At 42.3% G+C, this 15,241-nt stretch overlaps 2 protein-coding genes and 1 long non-coding RNA gene across 5 annotated transcripts in view; 1 reads left to right on the forward strand and 2 right to left on the reverse strand.

Annotated features, from left to right (window-relative positions):
- Positions 1-6,716: 6,716 nt before the first annotated feature.
- On the reverse strand, positions 6,717-10,175 carry LOC109520560 (uncharacterized protein C7orf26 homolog). 3 transcript variants are annotated; one of them, XM_019877873.1, is made up of 8 exons: positions 10,052-10,175; positions 9,337-9,537; positions 9,035-9,256; positions 8,772-8,937; positions 7,883-8,160; positions 7,627-7,808; positions 7,135-7,190; positions 6,717-6,899 (listed from the first exon to the last, which is right to left on the reverse strand). In XM_019877873.1, the coding sequence occupies exons 2-8, from the start codon at positions 9,529-9,531 to the stop codon at positions 6,856-6,858; spliced, it is 1,143 nt and encodes a 380-aa protein (XP_019733432.1). In that variant the 5' UTR covers positions 9,532-9,537; positions 10,052-10,175; the 3' UTR covers positions 6,717-6,855. The 3 variants fall into 3 exon arrangements, with proteins under 3 accessions (XP_019733432.1, XP_019733433.1, XP_019733431.1); XM_019877874.1 differs by having other exon boundaries at positions 7,135-7,171; positions 7,608-7,808; XM_019877872.1 differs by lacking the exons at positions 6,717-6,899; positions 7,135-7,190 and adding an exon at positions 7,249-7,344 and having other exon boundaries at positions 7,571-7,808.
- Positions 10,176-10,948: 773 nt separating this feature from the next.
- On the reverse strand, positions 10,949-11,916 carry LOC109520562 (uncharacterized). The gene is made up of 3 exons (XR_002169199.1): positions 11,793-11,916; positions 11,078-11,278; positions 10,949-10,997 (listed from the first exon to the last, which is right to left on the reverse strand). It is a non-coding gene; the product is annotated as an uncharacterized LOC109520562 (long non-coding RNA).
- Positions 11,917-12,280: 364 nt separating this feature from the next.
- The window catches only part of rgs11 (regulator of G protein signaling 11), a 20,872-nt gene continuing 17,911 nt past the window's right edge, over positions 12,281-15,241 (forward strand). The window contains exons 1-5 of the mRNA XM_019877869.1: positions 12,281-12,492; positions 13,650-13,746; positions 13,917-13,967; positions 14,983-15,089; positions 15,169-15,220. Coding sequence (XP_019733428.1) covers positions 12,430-12,492; positions 13,650-13,746; positions 13,917-13,967; positions 14,983-15,089; positions 15,169-15,220 — 370 coding nt within the window. The 5' untranslated portion in view covers positions 12,281-12,429. The remainder of the gene's footprint in view (positions 12,493-13,649; positions 13,747-13,916; positions 13,968-14,982; positions 15,090-15,168; positions 15,221-15,241) is intronic.

Consider the following 15,241-nt stretch of genomic DNA (forward strand, 5'->3'; position numbering starts at 1 on the left):
GGGGGGGAGAGAGAGAGAGAGAGAGACCCAACTTCGACCTTTTACAAGAGCCTTCTGCTTGCCTTATGGAAATACCAAATGCAATAGAATGTGTATAGTTTAGGCGTTTTCACGTGCGCAAGTCATAAGTGGACCGATAAGTTTAAAGTGGAAGTCCAGTGAAAAGTCTTCTTTTCAATAAAGTGCCCCAACTCCACTATTCCGATGACTTGAGTTGCTTGACTTTTGCCACAGTAACATGGTTGGGACTTGCATGAAACAATAACACACAAAGCACTCTCTGATTAAAATTTGTTGTTGACCGGTGTCATTTTAAAGCTCGAAGCAGCATTGAACTGGCCCTCACACAGCCAATTTAATTGCAATTAGGATTTGCCCAAGTGGGAATCCCCTTAACTTTGGCCTTTCACCCCAAATGGCCAACTTCCTGTTCAAAGTCAGACACGGGTCCTCTCAAGAGTTTTTTGTGCATGGTTAGACAATTTGGTGTGAATTGGTGAAAGTCTTGCGGCGCTCATTCTTTTTTAACGTCGTGATCTCCTCAGACTCTCTTCCTTCAGATTTTGTCGTGCTAGTTTGGGGGGGTCTTGTTCTGAAGCCACTGGAAGACATGCTTGCAAAAATCGGTGGATTTTTGGGCATGTTTAAGCCCTCGAAAAAAAATAATTAATCTCTTTTAAAAACGAAATAATATTGAAAAGGTTAAACATGTCAAAATCAGCTATATTGTTATATCATTCTTCCAAACAGGGTGTAATGCTTCCAAACATTTGTGAAATGTTACTGTCCAAAAATTTGGTGATTGATTCCAATGAATGCATTTGAATGGGTTAAAATGACCAAAACTGTGCTTCACCTTCAAAGGTGAACCAAAATAATACGGGGCAAGCCAGAATCCACGGAGCAGTTGAGTTTTGCCACAGCTGTGAAAATATCAACTTTAGGAGACGGAACAAGAGGAAGTTAAGATATATTTATTGCGGTCTTTGGGTTGCTGACTAAGTCGGAGGTGTAGACTTTTTTTTTCCAGCCAAGTCGAGCTCTCTCTCATTTTTTTCAATGGAAGAAACAAGACATTGAGTGTGTTGATTCTTACAGGCCACTTAAAAAATAACGTTTGGAAAACAGGAACCTATGTTCTGGTGACCTAGTCAAATGTTTTGACTGTCTGTTAGGAAAACAACACACACACACACACACAAACACACACACACACACATTCAGTGTGCCAGCAGTAAAGAAAGGGACCAATACTGAGTCAGGGTTGTGTTTCTGCAGACAGGGATGGCAAATCAGTCATCACTATGATTGGATATGTTTGGTGGGGAGTGGCTATGCAGGCACCAGTGATGGTAAATTATTAATTCATTCTTGTAAACACTTTTGTAACATCCTCTATTTTGTATTTGTATTTGCCATCGCCACAATTCACCAAAACACTTGGGGGAAAAGTAAAGCTTTGGGGGCGGTCCATCGTCGCACTGGATGTTTCCAGCTGGTGCCAAGCCGCTTAGGTGTATTTTGTAGAATCGAGCTGGGTGGTCTGTGGCCCAGGTTTGATTCATTTTCCCACCGTTGTCACTTGAAATCGTCTTTTTCAGGCTGGGCAGTACAGTTCACGCGTCGAATAAGTATTTGGACAATGAAAGACTTTTTTTTTTTTTTTTTCCAAGGGGAACAAAATCAAATTCTGCTGAGGGTCCCACAAAGGCTTGCGCCAACAATGTGTTTCTTTCTCCCTCTCATTTTTGATAGGAAGTTGGCATTGGTCGCATCTGTCCAAAGAATCTGATTACAGAACATTGGAGGTGATATTTTCAGGCTTTGGGTGTTCTGGAATGATGCCAGTGGTTTGCATTGTTGCAAACCATGTATTTACATCAACGTGCTTTTATTAATTGTAGATGAAGGTTCAATCACGTCCTGTTTGTTCTAACTCCTATCCAAGGTGATGGCACAAAAATGCAAACATCCTAACAAGTCTTTAATTTTCCAAATGCTTTCTGGCCCGCAGTGTAATTTGCAGCACTTTTAATCTATCAAGAATCTCCCCACAAGAACTAAAGAGTGGATATTTGATTGAGATGTATTTGTGTTCTCTGTTTGAAACGGACTGTTTCACCCATGAGATACCGTCTTGATTTGGAACAAGGAAAGTTCAGCCGCATTCTTTAAATTGGGTGTCGTTATAGTTTCATACATGGTAGGCCTGGAATGTGAAGCCGCCATGGAGCTGTCAGAGAGAATTTACATGTCTTGGGTGTAATCTTTACTGACGATCCGGAGCTTCTGCTTCAAACATTCGGTAAAACCTTTTATTTGCCATCGTGTAAGTGAATTGTTAACCCGCTCACACGTGAAGAGGTTAACGGGCGCAGCTAAGTGTTTCTCACGTGCGTTGGGAAGCATCACGGCAGTGTGGAAATTCAGTAGAGTGGCAAACAGCGGCAGAAGCGTCGCAGCGTCTGTTGTCTCGCTCGCAAACAATTTGAGTTTAGCTTTGGTTTGCTTATGAATTCATCACTTATTTTGGTTTCTGTGTGATGTAGCCTTGAAAAACATTGGGCAAAAAAAAAAAAAAAAAAAAAAAAAAAAATTTTTTCTTATACATCTGTGTATTTTTAATGCAAACAAACATTTTGTAGGTATGTTTTCCTACATGAGGCATACACTTCACCGATGGGGACAAAACAATTGTCAGATCAGTTTTTAGTTTAATATTTGGTATTTTCCTAAGGGTGACCAAAAGCCTTGAAGGATATCATTATTTTGTTTGCCTACGTTACACCCCCACCCCCAACAACAATAGAAACCACAATTTCTTGTTGCTTTTTGTTTGGTTACGATTGCTCGGTTGGAACTGAGACAGCATGTGGACTTGAGATCATACCAATTTAGCCAAATGTAAAAATAAAAAAAATAAAAAAAAGACAGCTCTATCACAGTACTCCTGTAACCTGCTTTCACAGGTGGAATTTCATCTGCATTTTAAGATGGCCTTATCTGGTTTGGCGGAATGCGTTGTTCACAGTGCAATGTCATTCTCCCGCAGGAAGTGGAGATTCTGCAGCTGCTGATAGGGCCAGTCACACACAACTGTCACACACCTGCAAAGGGAGGAATTGGACTAAGATTTCACCTGACACACGCACACACACACACAAATGGCTGATTTTACTCTCCATGTGGAGGATAGATCAAGGCACATCAAGTATCAGGCATGCTGATATCATGTTTGGGAATATCAGATAGTTTAAAAAAAAAGCTAACTTTGATTTGCCTTTCAATCTTTGTGCATTTCAAGGAAAACAGCTAAACAGCAACGACACTATCACACCCCAAAAATGAAGCTATTCCTTTCAAGCCCGCCTTTTTCTTTTGAATCGTATCTTTTTGTGTCACCTCCCCCACGTGTGTCATTATCCCAGAAGAACGCCGCCTTATCACTTCCCCGCCCTCGAGTCATGACAATCTAACAGTTCACGATGTGACAGTTGAGACAAGATCCAACAAGTGACTATTTGAAGTTACGGATGGAAACCTGCATTTGTTCAACACGTTGATTCTCAAAGTCTGTCGTGGGACAAGTTAGGCCAATCAAAAATATACACCAAAGCGAAACTCGTCACATTACTTCACTTCATATAGGCGACACATGTCACGACTTAGGTGATATGCTTTCAATGATCACAGCCTACCGCAAACGAAACCTGAAATTTCCCTTGTCAATCCATTTGAAGAATTACGTCATCCCAATTTTTTTTAAGAAAAAATTTCGGAATTGTTCTTCTGAAATGAACCCGTACGAGTTTCACTGAGTGAAACTGACGTCCTAAATTAAATGAATTTTTCTCTGCTATTTTAAGTTGCGATACACCAGAATAAAGAGCATCAGCAATTATTCACATATTTCTTTTGAATGGTATCTTTTTGTGTCACCTCCCCCACATGTGTGTCATTATCCCAGAAGAACGCCGCCTTATCACTTCCCCGCCCTCGAGTCATGACAATCTAACAGTTCACGATGTGACAGTTGAGACAAGATCCAACAAGTGACTATTTGAAGTTACGGATGGAAACCTGCATTTGTTCAACACGTTGATTCTCAAAGTCTGTCGTGGGACAAGTTAGGCCAATCAAAAATATACACCAAAGCGAAACTCGTCACATTAATTCACTTCACACAGGCGACACACGTCACGACTTAGGTGATATGCTTTCGATGATCACAGCCTACCGCAAACGAAACCTGAAATTTCCCTTGTCAATCCATTTGAAGAATTACGTCATCCCAATTTTTTTTAAGAAAAAATTTCGGAATTGGTCTTCTGAAATGAACCCGTACGAGTTTCACTTAGTGAAACTGACGTCCTAAATTAAATGAAATTTTCTCTGCTATTTTAAGTTGCGGTACACCAGAATAAAGAGCATCAGCAATTATTCACATATGTACGTAAATACATATAAAGTATAAACGGCACATATACGTTTGTGTGTATGACTAGAGTGAAGCTATAGATGAATGCTAATCATCTGCACTGCCGGTGAGGGGAGGAAACAGTTGACGACTCCTCTCCATTGTCATGTGTTGAAGTCAGCGTCAGAGCACTTCATTAGCTTTGAAGACCTACAACGGCTGATGCAACTCTCCTGGGTGAGGCGGCTTGGGGTGCCAGGGGTTTGGTCGTCTTTTCTGGGTGCGCTGAAGGTTAATGATTAGCTATCTGCCTCAAAACAGAGCCCAGACATATGCGCGTGGCATAGCGCCAAGATACTTGTGACATCTTTGGTTATGCAATCAGGCCCATTGATGAGGGGCTGGACTGCTCCCGCTTATGTTCTGACCTACTAAAGGACTTTGCCCCTTTCTACTTTCAAAAATAAATATCTCAATTAATTAATAAATAACCACTCTCTCGCTCTTGTGAGTTAGTGGGCTCATAGCTAGCGCTGCTCAATTTGTTTTACGTCGACAAAAAGAAAATCCATTGTGGACTTCTGCATATTTGCGATCGAAGACAAGATATTAAATGCATCTTTAAAAAACTACACAGCAAATTGCGTATATTTGCACAATTATACCCCCAAAATAAATATATTTCTTACAATTAGAAAGCCCGGTTTATGACGAATACGTATACAGCACTGATAGTTTTCGGCGCTAGGTGTTCTGCTACAGCATACTGTTAAATGAATACCTCTCAAAAACGAGCATTTACAGTATTACCAAAATAAACCTTTGTTTATAATTCTTCAATTCGATGTCACGATACTGCGAGGAAAGACGACAAAACTGCATAACCTAATGCATTGGTCATGACTCATGTGCCCGTCTTGTCCATGTCTGGAGAACAAGAGGCAGTGTTCCAGCTAGAAATAAAACAACAGTGACCACTAGTGGTAGCTCGCGCTGCTCAATTTGTTTTACGGCGACAAGAAGAAAATCCGTTGTCGACTTCTGCACGTTTGCGATCAAAGACAAGACATTAAATGCATCTTTAAAAAACTACACAGCAAATTGCGTATATTTGCACAATTATACCCACAAAATAAATATATTTTTTACAATTAGAAAGCCCGGTTTATGACGAATACGCATACGGCACTGATAGTTTTCGGTGCTAGGTGTTCTGCTTACAGCATACTGTTAAATGAATACCTCTCAAAAACGAGCATTTATTACCAAAATAAACCTTTGTTTAGAATTCTTCAATTCGATGTCACGATACTGCGAGGAAAGACGACAAAACTGCATAACCTAATGCATTTGTCATGTGCCCGTCAAGAGGCGCCGTTCCAGCTAGAAATAAAACAACAGTGACCACTAGTGGCGGGAGTAAAGCAAAAACGGCTAAAGTGGAGTAAGAGGAGAGGTACAAAAATATTTATTGGACAGACATGTGTTAAAATTAGTGTTAGAAATTGCCACTAAGGCAAAAGTCTTTGTGACAGACTTCCAATTGGTTTTTGTTTGTAAATCTGAGATGGATATCCAGTGGCGGTACAGAAATTGGGTTAGAAATGGCTGTTGAGGTAAAAATCAGAACTTCTGATGAGTGAGAGGCCATCTGTTAGTAGAACGTTTTTGTACACTTACCGGTCACGTATGTTTATTCTTGTTAGGGGGTGGAGTCTAATTATCTCATTTTTCAAACAAAATGTTGTATTATTTTATGAACTACATTTCAAATTATTTTTTGAAATTTGATCGCGGAAACATGAATTGGAAATCCGGACAAATCAAAGAATGCACTTCATGCAGCATTCAACATTTGTGTTTGTCCACGGGAGAATTGTTGTTGAGATGCAAAATTTGGAGGAACGTGAATCCGGGACTGTGATACACTGCTTGTCAAGAAAACGTCAAGTTGTACACAAAGTTGAAATTAGTGTTAGAAATTGCCGCTAAGGCAAAAGTCTTTGTGACAGACTTCCAACTGGTTTTTGTTTGTGAATCTGAGATGGATATCCAGTGGCGGTACAGAAATTGGGTTAGAAATGGCTGTTGAGGTAAAAATCAGAACTTCTGATGAGTGAGAGGCCATCTGTTAGTAGAACGTTTTTGTACACTTACCGGTCACGTATGTTTATTCTTGTTACGGGGTGGAGTCTAATTATCTCATTTTATAAACAAAATGTATTATTTTATAAACTACATTTGAAATTATTTTTTGAAATTTTATAGTGGAAATCCGGACAAATCAAAGAATCATGCAGCATTCAACATTTGTGTTTGTCCACGGGAGAATTGTTGTTGAGATGCAAAATTTGGAAGAACGTGAATCCGGGACTGTGATACACTGCTTGTCAAGAAAACGTCGAGTTGCACACAAACATGCGGCGCAAATGGTTTTCTTACTTGTTGTGTGGCAGGCGTGAACAGATGGCTCTCAGGTCCTCTGTGAGAACAAGACAACAGCACATCAGAAACGAGTGAGAAGACGTATACACCGTGGAGTATGTGTTCATTTGATGCCTACGAAAAAAAGGGGCAATCCGTGGGAGACTTTCAGCAGAAGACCGAACCTTCATTTAGCTTTCTTGAAATCACACTAAGTCGCAACACTATTTTCAGCCCGAAAGTCTTTCTTATCCCACTGTTTTCTCTGATGACGGACGGATACACGCACGCACCTCTGGAGCAGAGCAAAGCTCCATTGGCCATGGCGACTTGCAGGGCCTGAGCCAGCCTGTCCAGAGCCAACTGCGAAATTTGGAAGAACGTGAATCCGGGACTGTGATACACTGCTTGTCAAGAAAACGTCGAGTTGCACACAAACATGCGGCGCAAATGGTTTTCTTACTTGTTGTGTGGCAGGCGTGAACAGATGGCTCTCAGGTCCTCTGTGAGAACAAGACAACAGCACATCAGAAACGAGTGAGAAGACGTATACACCGTGGAGTATGTGTTCATTTGATTCCTACGAAAAAAAGGGGCAATCCGTGGGAGACTTTCAGCAGAAGACCGAACCTTCATTTAGCTTTCTTGAAATCACACTAAGTCTCAACAGTATTTGCACCCCTAAAGTCTTTCTTGTCCCACTGTCTGATGACGGATACACGCACGCACCTCTGGAGCAGAGCAAAGCTCCATTGGCCATGGCGACTTGCAGGGCCTGAGCCAGCCTGTCCAGAGCCAGCTGCGTGAGCACATGTATGTCAGCGGTGGAGATTTGCGTGTGTTTGTCGGCCTGGTCCAATTGCCGAGAAAGGTCAGAGGTCAGAGAGGCCAAGGAGTCCATCTGCAGGAGCGCCAAGCGACCGAAAATGCCTTTCTCCTTGAGCAGGTTTGGCAGGAGCATAAAGACCTAATAAAAAATTTTAAAAAAGGATGACATCACGCATGCATGGATGTACACACAACAAATGAGAAGACACTGACCTGAAGGACACTCAGATGGAGTGCCGAGAAAAGGCCCGACACTTCCTGCTCAATCTCCGAGCTGCAGTGTACGGACGCCTGCTTCTTGTCCCTCCTGTATCCCAGCGGGGCTTTGACGCACCAGCGCACCAGCCCACCGAGAGGTGTAAGATCAAGTGAGCTGACTGGTTGGCTGCCAGATAGGGGCGTGTTCAGGAAGGTGACCAGAACGATGCGGGGGTCATCTTGGATCCATGACACAATCATCTGGAGGAGCTCTAGAGGAGGAATGAGCTCCTCTGAAGGACAAAGAGCAGAACACAAATTGGCGTAGTTTAAAAGAGGGACTTGAGATTCAATTCTAGGGGTCGATACGTATCTGGAAACATAGGCTGTGATATGATACTAGAATGGTACATTTTCAAGTGAAAAGATTCTATGTGATGCACTCACATCTTTTAAATCAAACATTTGTTTTGTTTTTCTTGACGCCTCTATTCAAGACAAATAAATTATTTTCGGGCTTTATTTTCATAGACAGTGCATGTGGCACGCCACGTAAGGTGTTCGGTGAATTTTCTTTTGCATACCCCCGGCGCACCTGACAAGCTGGAGGCGGAAAGGAGGCAATTTTTTAGACCAGCTAAAAGCAGATCTAAGTTGTGGCGCAGGTCGTGCACTGCCATTTTGGTGCATTTGATTCGGGTGCAGGCAGACAGATTCGTGGATGTCATCGGATTTCATCCATGAATATGTCGACAGTGTTCATCAATGAATCATTGTAGAAATCACTTCATTGAATGCATTATCATCATCAACTTTGAGATATTTTTAAAAGCCACCCCCCTCCTCACCCTGACATATAGGAAATATTTTGATATTTTGTTAAGCATTTTTTCAATGCCCAAACCTGATGTGAAGTCATAGAGGGTGGTAACAGCAGTGATGAACTGGCAGCAGAAGCGTGGACTGGCACTGTGGATATTCTGTAGGGTGGGCACGGAACCTGGCATCATACTGCAGTAGTCATCCACCAGCACCTGTGCCAGGCGCACACAGTACGCGCGATGGGTCCTCTGGCAGACATACACAGAGACAGAGATGCAGCAGTAAGAAAAAATATGCACAAAGAGTCTCAGCTCAGCAAGCGTGTTTTAGCGCTAAAATGCTGACCTGCAGCCAGAATGCGGCACATTCTAAGATGGGAACTCTGCCGACAGCAACTGCCATGGAGACCAGCTTGCCTAGCAGTCCCATGCGGCTGTCATCTGCCTGGTTCCCTTGGAGGCTGAAGAGGGCGGAGAACATGAGCTGACGAACAGTATCACGGCTCTGCTCCTGGAAACAGCTGCACATTATCTCCAGAAGCTGAAGCTCCTGAAGCGCACTCATTCTCTGAGAGAAAATCACATGTGTATCAGCTTCCAGTTTTGATATCAACGTGGTGCGTGGACTGTTTTCGCCTCGTGCCTTACCCTGGTCAGTGCGCTTCTGTCCTTTGGTGCATGCAGAATGAATTCCTCAACCAGCTCCAAGGTCTTCGTGTCTACTTGGGGAGGCTGCCTACCCGATTGCACCAGGTTACTGATGTAGATGTCCAAGTGGTACAGCAGCTCCTTGGCGGCACTCAGCACATCACGAGGCAACAAGGACTGACGTATGTCCCCCATCTCTACCTGATGGACCCACAAAAAGAATTTTACAAACTTCTCGCTCCAGTAGAAAGAACCAGTATGGCTTTGTTATTCATGTTATTTCCATACATGGTAGCAGCTAGTCGATATTTGAGAATGATCATGGTCAGCGTGAGCTTATCTTGTAATTGGAGCCTATGCATTGTTATCCATTGTTGTTGAAATTTCAAGTCTGATGTGTCAATCATGTACTGAGTGACATTGGGGATTAACGGCAATAACAACCCAGAATCCAGTACGCACTCTTGGAGAATGCATTCTTCCCAATATGACGAACGAATAAATCCAGATGCTCACATTCAAGTATTTAGGTTTAAAACTTCGTTTGGTATTAACACTTTCTAAGTGAGTCCCAGAGAGTCGGTCATCCTGCTTCGGCTAATGTTAGCAAATCAAGCTAACGTCAACGTTGTCCATTACACAAAAAAAACACTTGCGCATTAATTACTGATAGAGCAGTAAAAGATATATCAAGTGAATTGAAATAAGATCTCACCTCGGGTGAAATTCACAATACGGATTAAATTATAGACTGATGATGATACGAGTGAATGGCCTCTCAACATCGCCGAAGCAACTTCCTAGTATTCTACGGAAGCGTCTGTGGAACAAAACAGTTGCTTTCCCCACACCGGGCATGGAGCAGCGGCAAGGTTCGTTGTGTAATCAGCCCGAAATGGGAGTACAGTAGAGTTGGTTATTATTAATTATTTATCATTACAAATAGAAATAATGACAACAATATTATAATTGTTGTACTGTATTTAGTAGTGGTGGTACTAGTAGTTTTAGTCTGTTTATTGATTGATTACATTATAATAACAAAACCATAGGAACTAGAATTTTTTGGGGGGAGGGGCGGGGTTTGTTGTGTTAGGTTGCCAATAAAACTAAAATGACAGAGATGCAGCAGTAAGAAAAAATATGCACAAAGAGTCTCAGCTCAGCAAGCGTGTTTTAGCGCTAAAATGCTGACCTGCAGCCAGAATGCGGCACATTCTAAGATGGGAACTCTGCCGACAGCAACTGCCATGGAGACCAGCTTGCCTAGCAGTACGTGACAAGACGTATACACCTTCGAGTATGTGTTCATTTGATGCCTACGAAAAAAAGGGGCAATCCGTGGGAGACTTTCAGCAGAAGACCGAACCTTCATTTAGCTTTCTTGAAATCACACTAAGTCGCAACACTATTTTCAGCCCGAAAGTCTTACCTGTGCCAGGCGCACGCAGTACGCGCGATGGGTCCTCTGGCAGACATACACAGATAGAGATGCAGCAGTAAGAAAAAATACGCACAGAGAGTCTCAGCTCAGCAAGTGTGTTTTAGCGCTAGAATGCTGACCTGCAGCCAGAACGCGGCACATTCTAAGATGGGAACTCTGCCGACAGCAAGCTGCACATTATCTCCAGAAGCTGAAGCTCCTGAAGTGCACTCATTCTCTGAGAGAAAATAACATGTGTATCAGCTTCCTGTTTTGATATCAACGTGGTGCGTGGACTGTTTTCGCCTCGTGCCTTACCCTGGTCAGTGCGCTTCTGTCCTTTGGTGCATGCAGAATGAATTCCTCAACCAGCTCCAAGGTCTTCGTGTCTACTTGGGGAGGCTGCCTACCCGATTGCACCAGGTTACTGATGTAGATGTCCAAGTGGTACAGCAGCTCCTTGGCGGCACTCAGCACATCACGAGGCAACAAGGACTGACGTATGTCCCCCATCTCTACCTGATGGACCCATAAATTGAATTTTACAAACTTCTCGCTCCAGTAGAAAGAACCAGTATGGCTTTGTTATTCATGTTATTTCCATACATGGTAGCAGCTAGTCGATATTTGAGAATGATCATGGTCAACGTGAGCTTATCTTGTAATTTGAGCCCATGTATTGTCATCCATTGTTGTTGAAATTTCAAGTCTGATGTGTCCATCATGTACTGAGTGACATTGGGGATTAACGGCAATAACAACCCAGAATCCAGTACGCACTCTTGGAGAATGCATTCTTCCCAATATGACGAACGAATAAATCCAGATGCTCACATTCAAGTATTTAGGTTTAAAACTTCGTTTGGTATTAACACTTTCTAAGTGAGTCCCAGAGAGTCGGTCATCCTGCTTCGGCTAATGTTAGCAAATCAAGCTAACGTCAACGTTGTCCATTACACAAAAAAAACACTTGCGCATTAATTACTGATAGAGCAGTAAAAGATATATCAAGTGAATTGAAATAAGATCTCACCTCGGGTGAAATTCACAATACGGATTAAATTATAGACTGATGATGATACGAGTGAATGGCCTCTCAACATCGCCGAAGCAACTTCCTAGTATTCTACGGAAGCGTCTGTGGAACAAAACAGTTGCTTTCCCCACACCGGGCATGGAGCAGCGGCAAGGTTCGTTGTGTAATCAGCCCGAAATGGGAGTACAGTAGAGTTGGTTATTATTAATTATTTATCATTACAAATAGAAATAATGACAACAATATTATAATTGTTGTACTGTATTTAGTAGTGGTGGTACTAGTAGTTTTAGTCTGTTTATTGATTGATTACATTATAATAACAAAACCATAGGAACTAGAATTTTTTGGGGGGAGGGGCGGGGGGTGTTGTGTTAGGTTGCCAATAAAACTAAAATGTACTGTATGAAAACACGTCCCGTTATTTTCTCCCTCTCTTGTATCGAACATTTTATCTATTCAAATCACTTTGCCGGCATCCTCTAATCCGCTTTTATCGCCACTGGGGTGCGCGTGATGGCAAAGAGAAAAAAACGTGCACGCTTCTCTGCGCGTTCGCGCCGCCATCACTTAACTCTCTCGCACTTGATGCCGTCCCATGGACTAAGTGGAGCTACCCCAAAGTGCACGCAAGATGACCATCAGCACCCTGGCTAGAGGAGGCTGCCACCGGGAACAAATGGCATGTTTCCGAAAGGTACGAATGACCTTTTTTTTATTCCAGGATTTATTGTCTGTTAGCAGGAAGAGTAGTCAAGAGTTCTCTAGACTGTCACCTGAAAAATCAGTGCACAATATCCAGATGCACGACAACAAAATGTCTTTGAACAATACACAGAATCATAGAAATGATCATAGAAATTATGATGAGTTAAATTAATGAAATTATAATTTTGATTTCATGTGATTTTCAATGTTAAGTATAAGGTGAAACTGGTACTTGAGCAAATCTAATACAATTTGACAGTGATCCAGTAGGGTGATTTTAATCTTTACATTTCAATTAAGATTTTTTTTTAAAAGAAAGTTTTCTTATGATAGTACACACACATTTGTCTTATGTAATAGGTTAATTGAAAACCATACAATAACAGTTGGTTGCTATTTTAAAAAACTGGAAAGGATGTTTTAACACATTTAAAAAAAAAGGTAATTCGCTTGATATTAATAGGGTTTTGCTGCAAAAAGGTGAAAATAATGCAGTTTTATAAGCCATGCACTGTACATAAAATACCACAAAACTATACAGTGAAATGAATCATTTAAATACAAATTGTGCATCCCATGAGTAAGTTCAGATAGAAATATCAGCTTTTGCTCAGAGTGAGTGTTTGAATCGGATGATTTAAGCCCAGTGAGGTCTGAGGAGGTCACCAGATGGCATCAACTAATGCTTAATGGATGCAAATCATTAGACTGACCGGATGGATTCCACTGTTCTAGTGTTTATTGTGGAGACCCTGCAGCGATCCCCGACGTGTGTGGCCAGTAATTCTGCTGCAGACATCCACTGTGATTGACAGCAATACATGGCAATTTTATAACATCGTGGACAAAAAAAGGAAACAGGCCATGTTACTGCTATGCTCAAACGTCATCTAATGGATATTTGCTTTCTTCTACACCTAAAGTCATGATCTGATTGCCGTATTCCACTGCACTGTATTAACAAGTGATGACATGACCCCCGGGATGATACTGAATGTCACCCGGTCTGACCCCAGTGCAATTAAAAACCTGCTTGGATGAAAACAAGTCATATAGGGATGGAATATTTCACCCGCATAGCTCTCTATTTATTACGTCCCGCATGGTGTGTTTGACTTGCACGCATGTGTGCGCCTTAACTTCCAGATGGAGAAGGTGATTGTGGCCATGCAGGACCCGGACATGGGCGTGAAGATGAGGAACCAGAGGCTCCTTATAACGGTCATCCCACACGCCATGACAGGTGTGCGTGCGTGCGTGTGCTTGGAAATGCCCGCTGCAGCGTGTTGGTCCCGCTGCTCATGCATAATGCAGCCGTGAATTTTGGAGAACCGTGTGCTTTGCGAAGAGCAGGCGAGGAGCTTTGTCCTCTTATTCCCTCTCTTCTTTCCCTCCTGTCTCGTGACTTTGCAGGCCGTGACATCATCGAGTGGCTCATCCACAAATACAACATAGGCGAGGAAGGTGAGGAGCTCATCAGAACCTCAGAGTGGTATTGACAGTTAATTCAAAGATTTTTTTGGGGGGCAACCTGTACTCAGTTATTTGACTAAAAAAAAAACAAAAAACAAAAAACAACTCACCTATTCACTGTTTTTGTGCCATGTCTGATATAAAGCGCCATGCTGTCTACAGTATTTTAAACACTTTATTTTGGCAAGCCATAGCCTATAGGCAGTCTTATTAAAAAATAAATAAATAAATAAAAATACTTGTCGGGTAGGCAGGGCTCGGTCCCGATCCCCTCCAAAGAGCAGAGGTTGACTGTTTTGTACTGCTGATGCGTTGTTGTGTGTGTTGCCTGGATACGGTGCTCGTCCTCTCCAGCTGAGTGGGAGAAGTCACTTTTGTGTGTCGTGAGGTTGTTGTTTCCAATAAGCAGGAATGCGCACCCCAGAGATTACAAGTTTGATTAACTCACCGGGTGACCTGACTTGATTCAGATCCCATGTGGAGACTTTTCACCCTTGGGGAATCTTTACGGTTGCTCAACTCAATTAGAGGCTGGAAAGAAATGCGGTGCGTTGGCCTCTTGTAGGAAGGAAAAATACATCGGGGACTGATTAAATGACATTGCATAGGTTATTGTTATTTTTAGTAGTAGTAGTAGTAGTAAGAATAAAGTAAAAATAATGTACAGTGGAACTTTAATTTAACGGTCTAAGAGGGAGAGGGGTTGAGAGCAGATTGTCCACAGTACCAGTCCTGAGGTCCTAGGTTAAAAACTTGGTTCCGACCTTCCTGCATGGAAATTGCAATTTCTATGGTTGAGTGGGTTTTCTACGGGTACTCTGGCTTCCTCCCACATCCCTGAAACAAGCATGGAAGGTTAATCGAGCCCAATGTTTTCCACAGTGTCAAAAAAATCTGCTCATGCTTGAGAAGTTTATTCAGATGCTGTACTTGTATTGAGCACATACAATAATCCAAATCATCTGAGGGATTAGTGACTAAAGTGAAGGGTTTGTGACTCCTCCAGAGGCTCTGCATCTTGGAGGCATGCTGGTGAGGTTTGGCTATATTTACCCTCTCAAGGAGCCCCGATTGCTTGTGCTACGTCCTGATGAATCGCCCTACCGTTTCCAGGTATGTTTTATTCCTCATCCCCTCCATCGGCATGGATTCATTTGGACGAGGACTGACTTGCAAAGGTTGTCTTTTTCAGACTCCTTACTTCTGGACCAGTACTCGATGGCCTCCCTCTGAGCTGGACTATGGTGAGTAAAGACTGACATTTT

The sequence above is a fragment of the Hippocampus comes genome, unplaced genomic scaffold (genome assembly GCF_001891065.2).
Source record: "Hippocampus comes isolate QL1 unplaced genomic scaffold, H_comes_QL1_v1.1 scaffold317, whole genome shotgun sequence".
In the NCBI taxonomy this organism is placed as follows: Eukaryota; Metazoa; Chordata; class Actinopteri; order Syngnathiformes; family Syngnathidae; genus Hippocampus; species Hippocampus comes.

Bases quoted from the DNA above. Each gene is read 5' to 3' on its own strand.
- LOC109520560 (XM_019877873.1), bottom strand. From the start codon at position 9,531: ATGGGGGACATACGTCAGTCCTTGTTGCCTCGTGATGTGCTGAGTGCC. The intron at 8,938-9,034 runs GTCAGCATTTTA...TATGTCTGCCAG, and splicing joins GTGCCGCATTCTGGCTGCAG to AGGACCCATCGCGCGTACTG. The intron at 6,900-7,134 runs GTGCGTGCGTGT...TTGTTCTCACAG, and splicing joins AGCTTTGCTCTGCTCCAGAG to AGGACCTGAGAGCCATCTGT.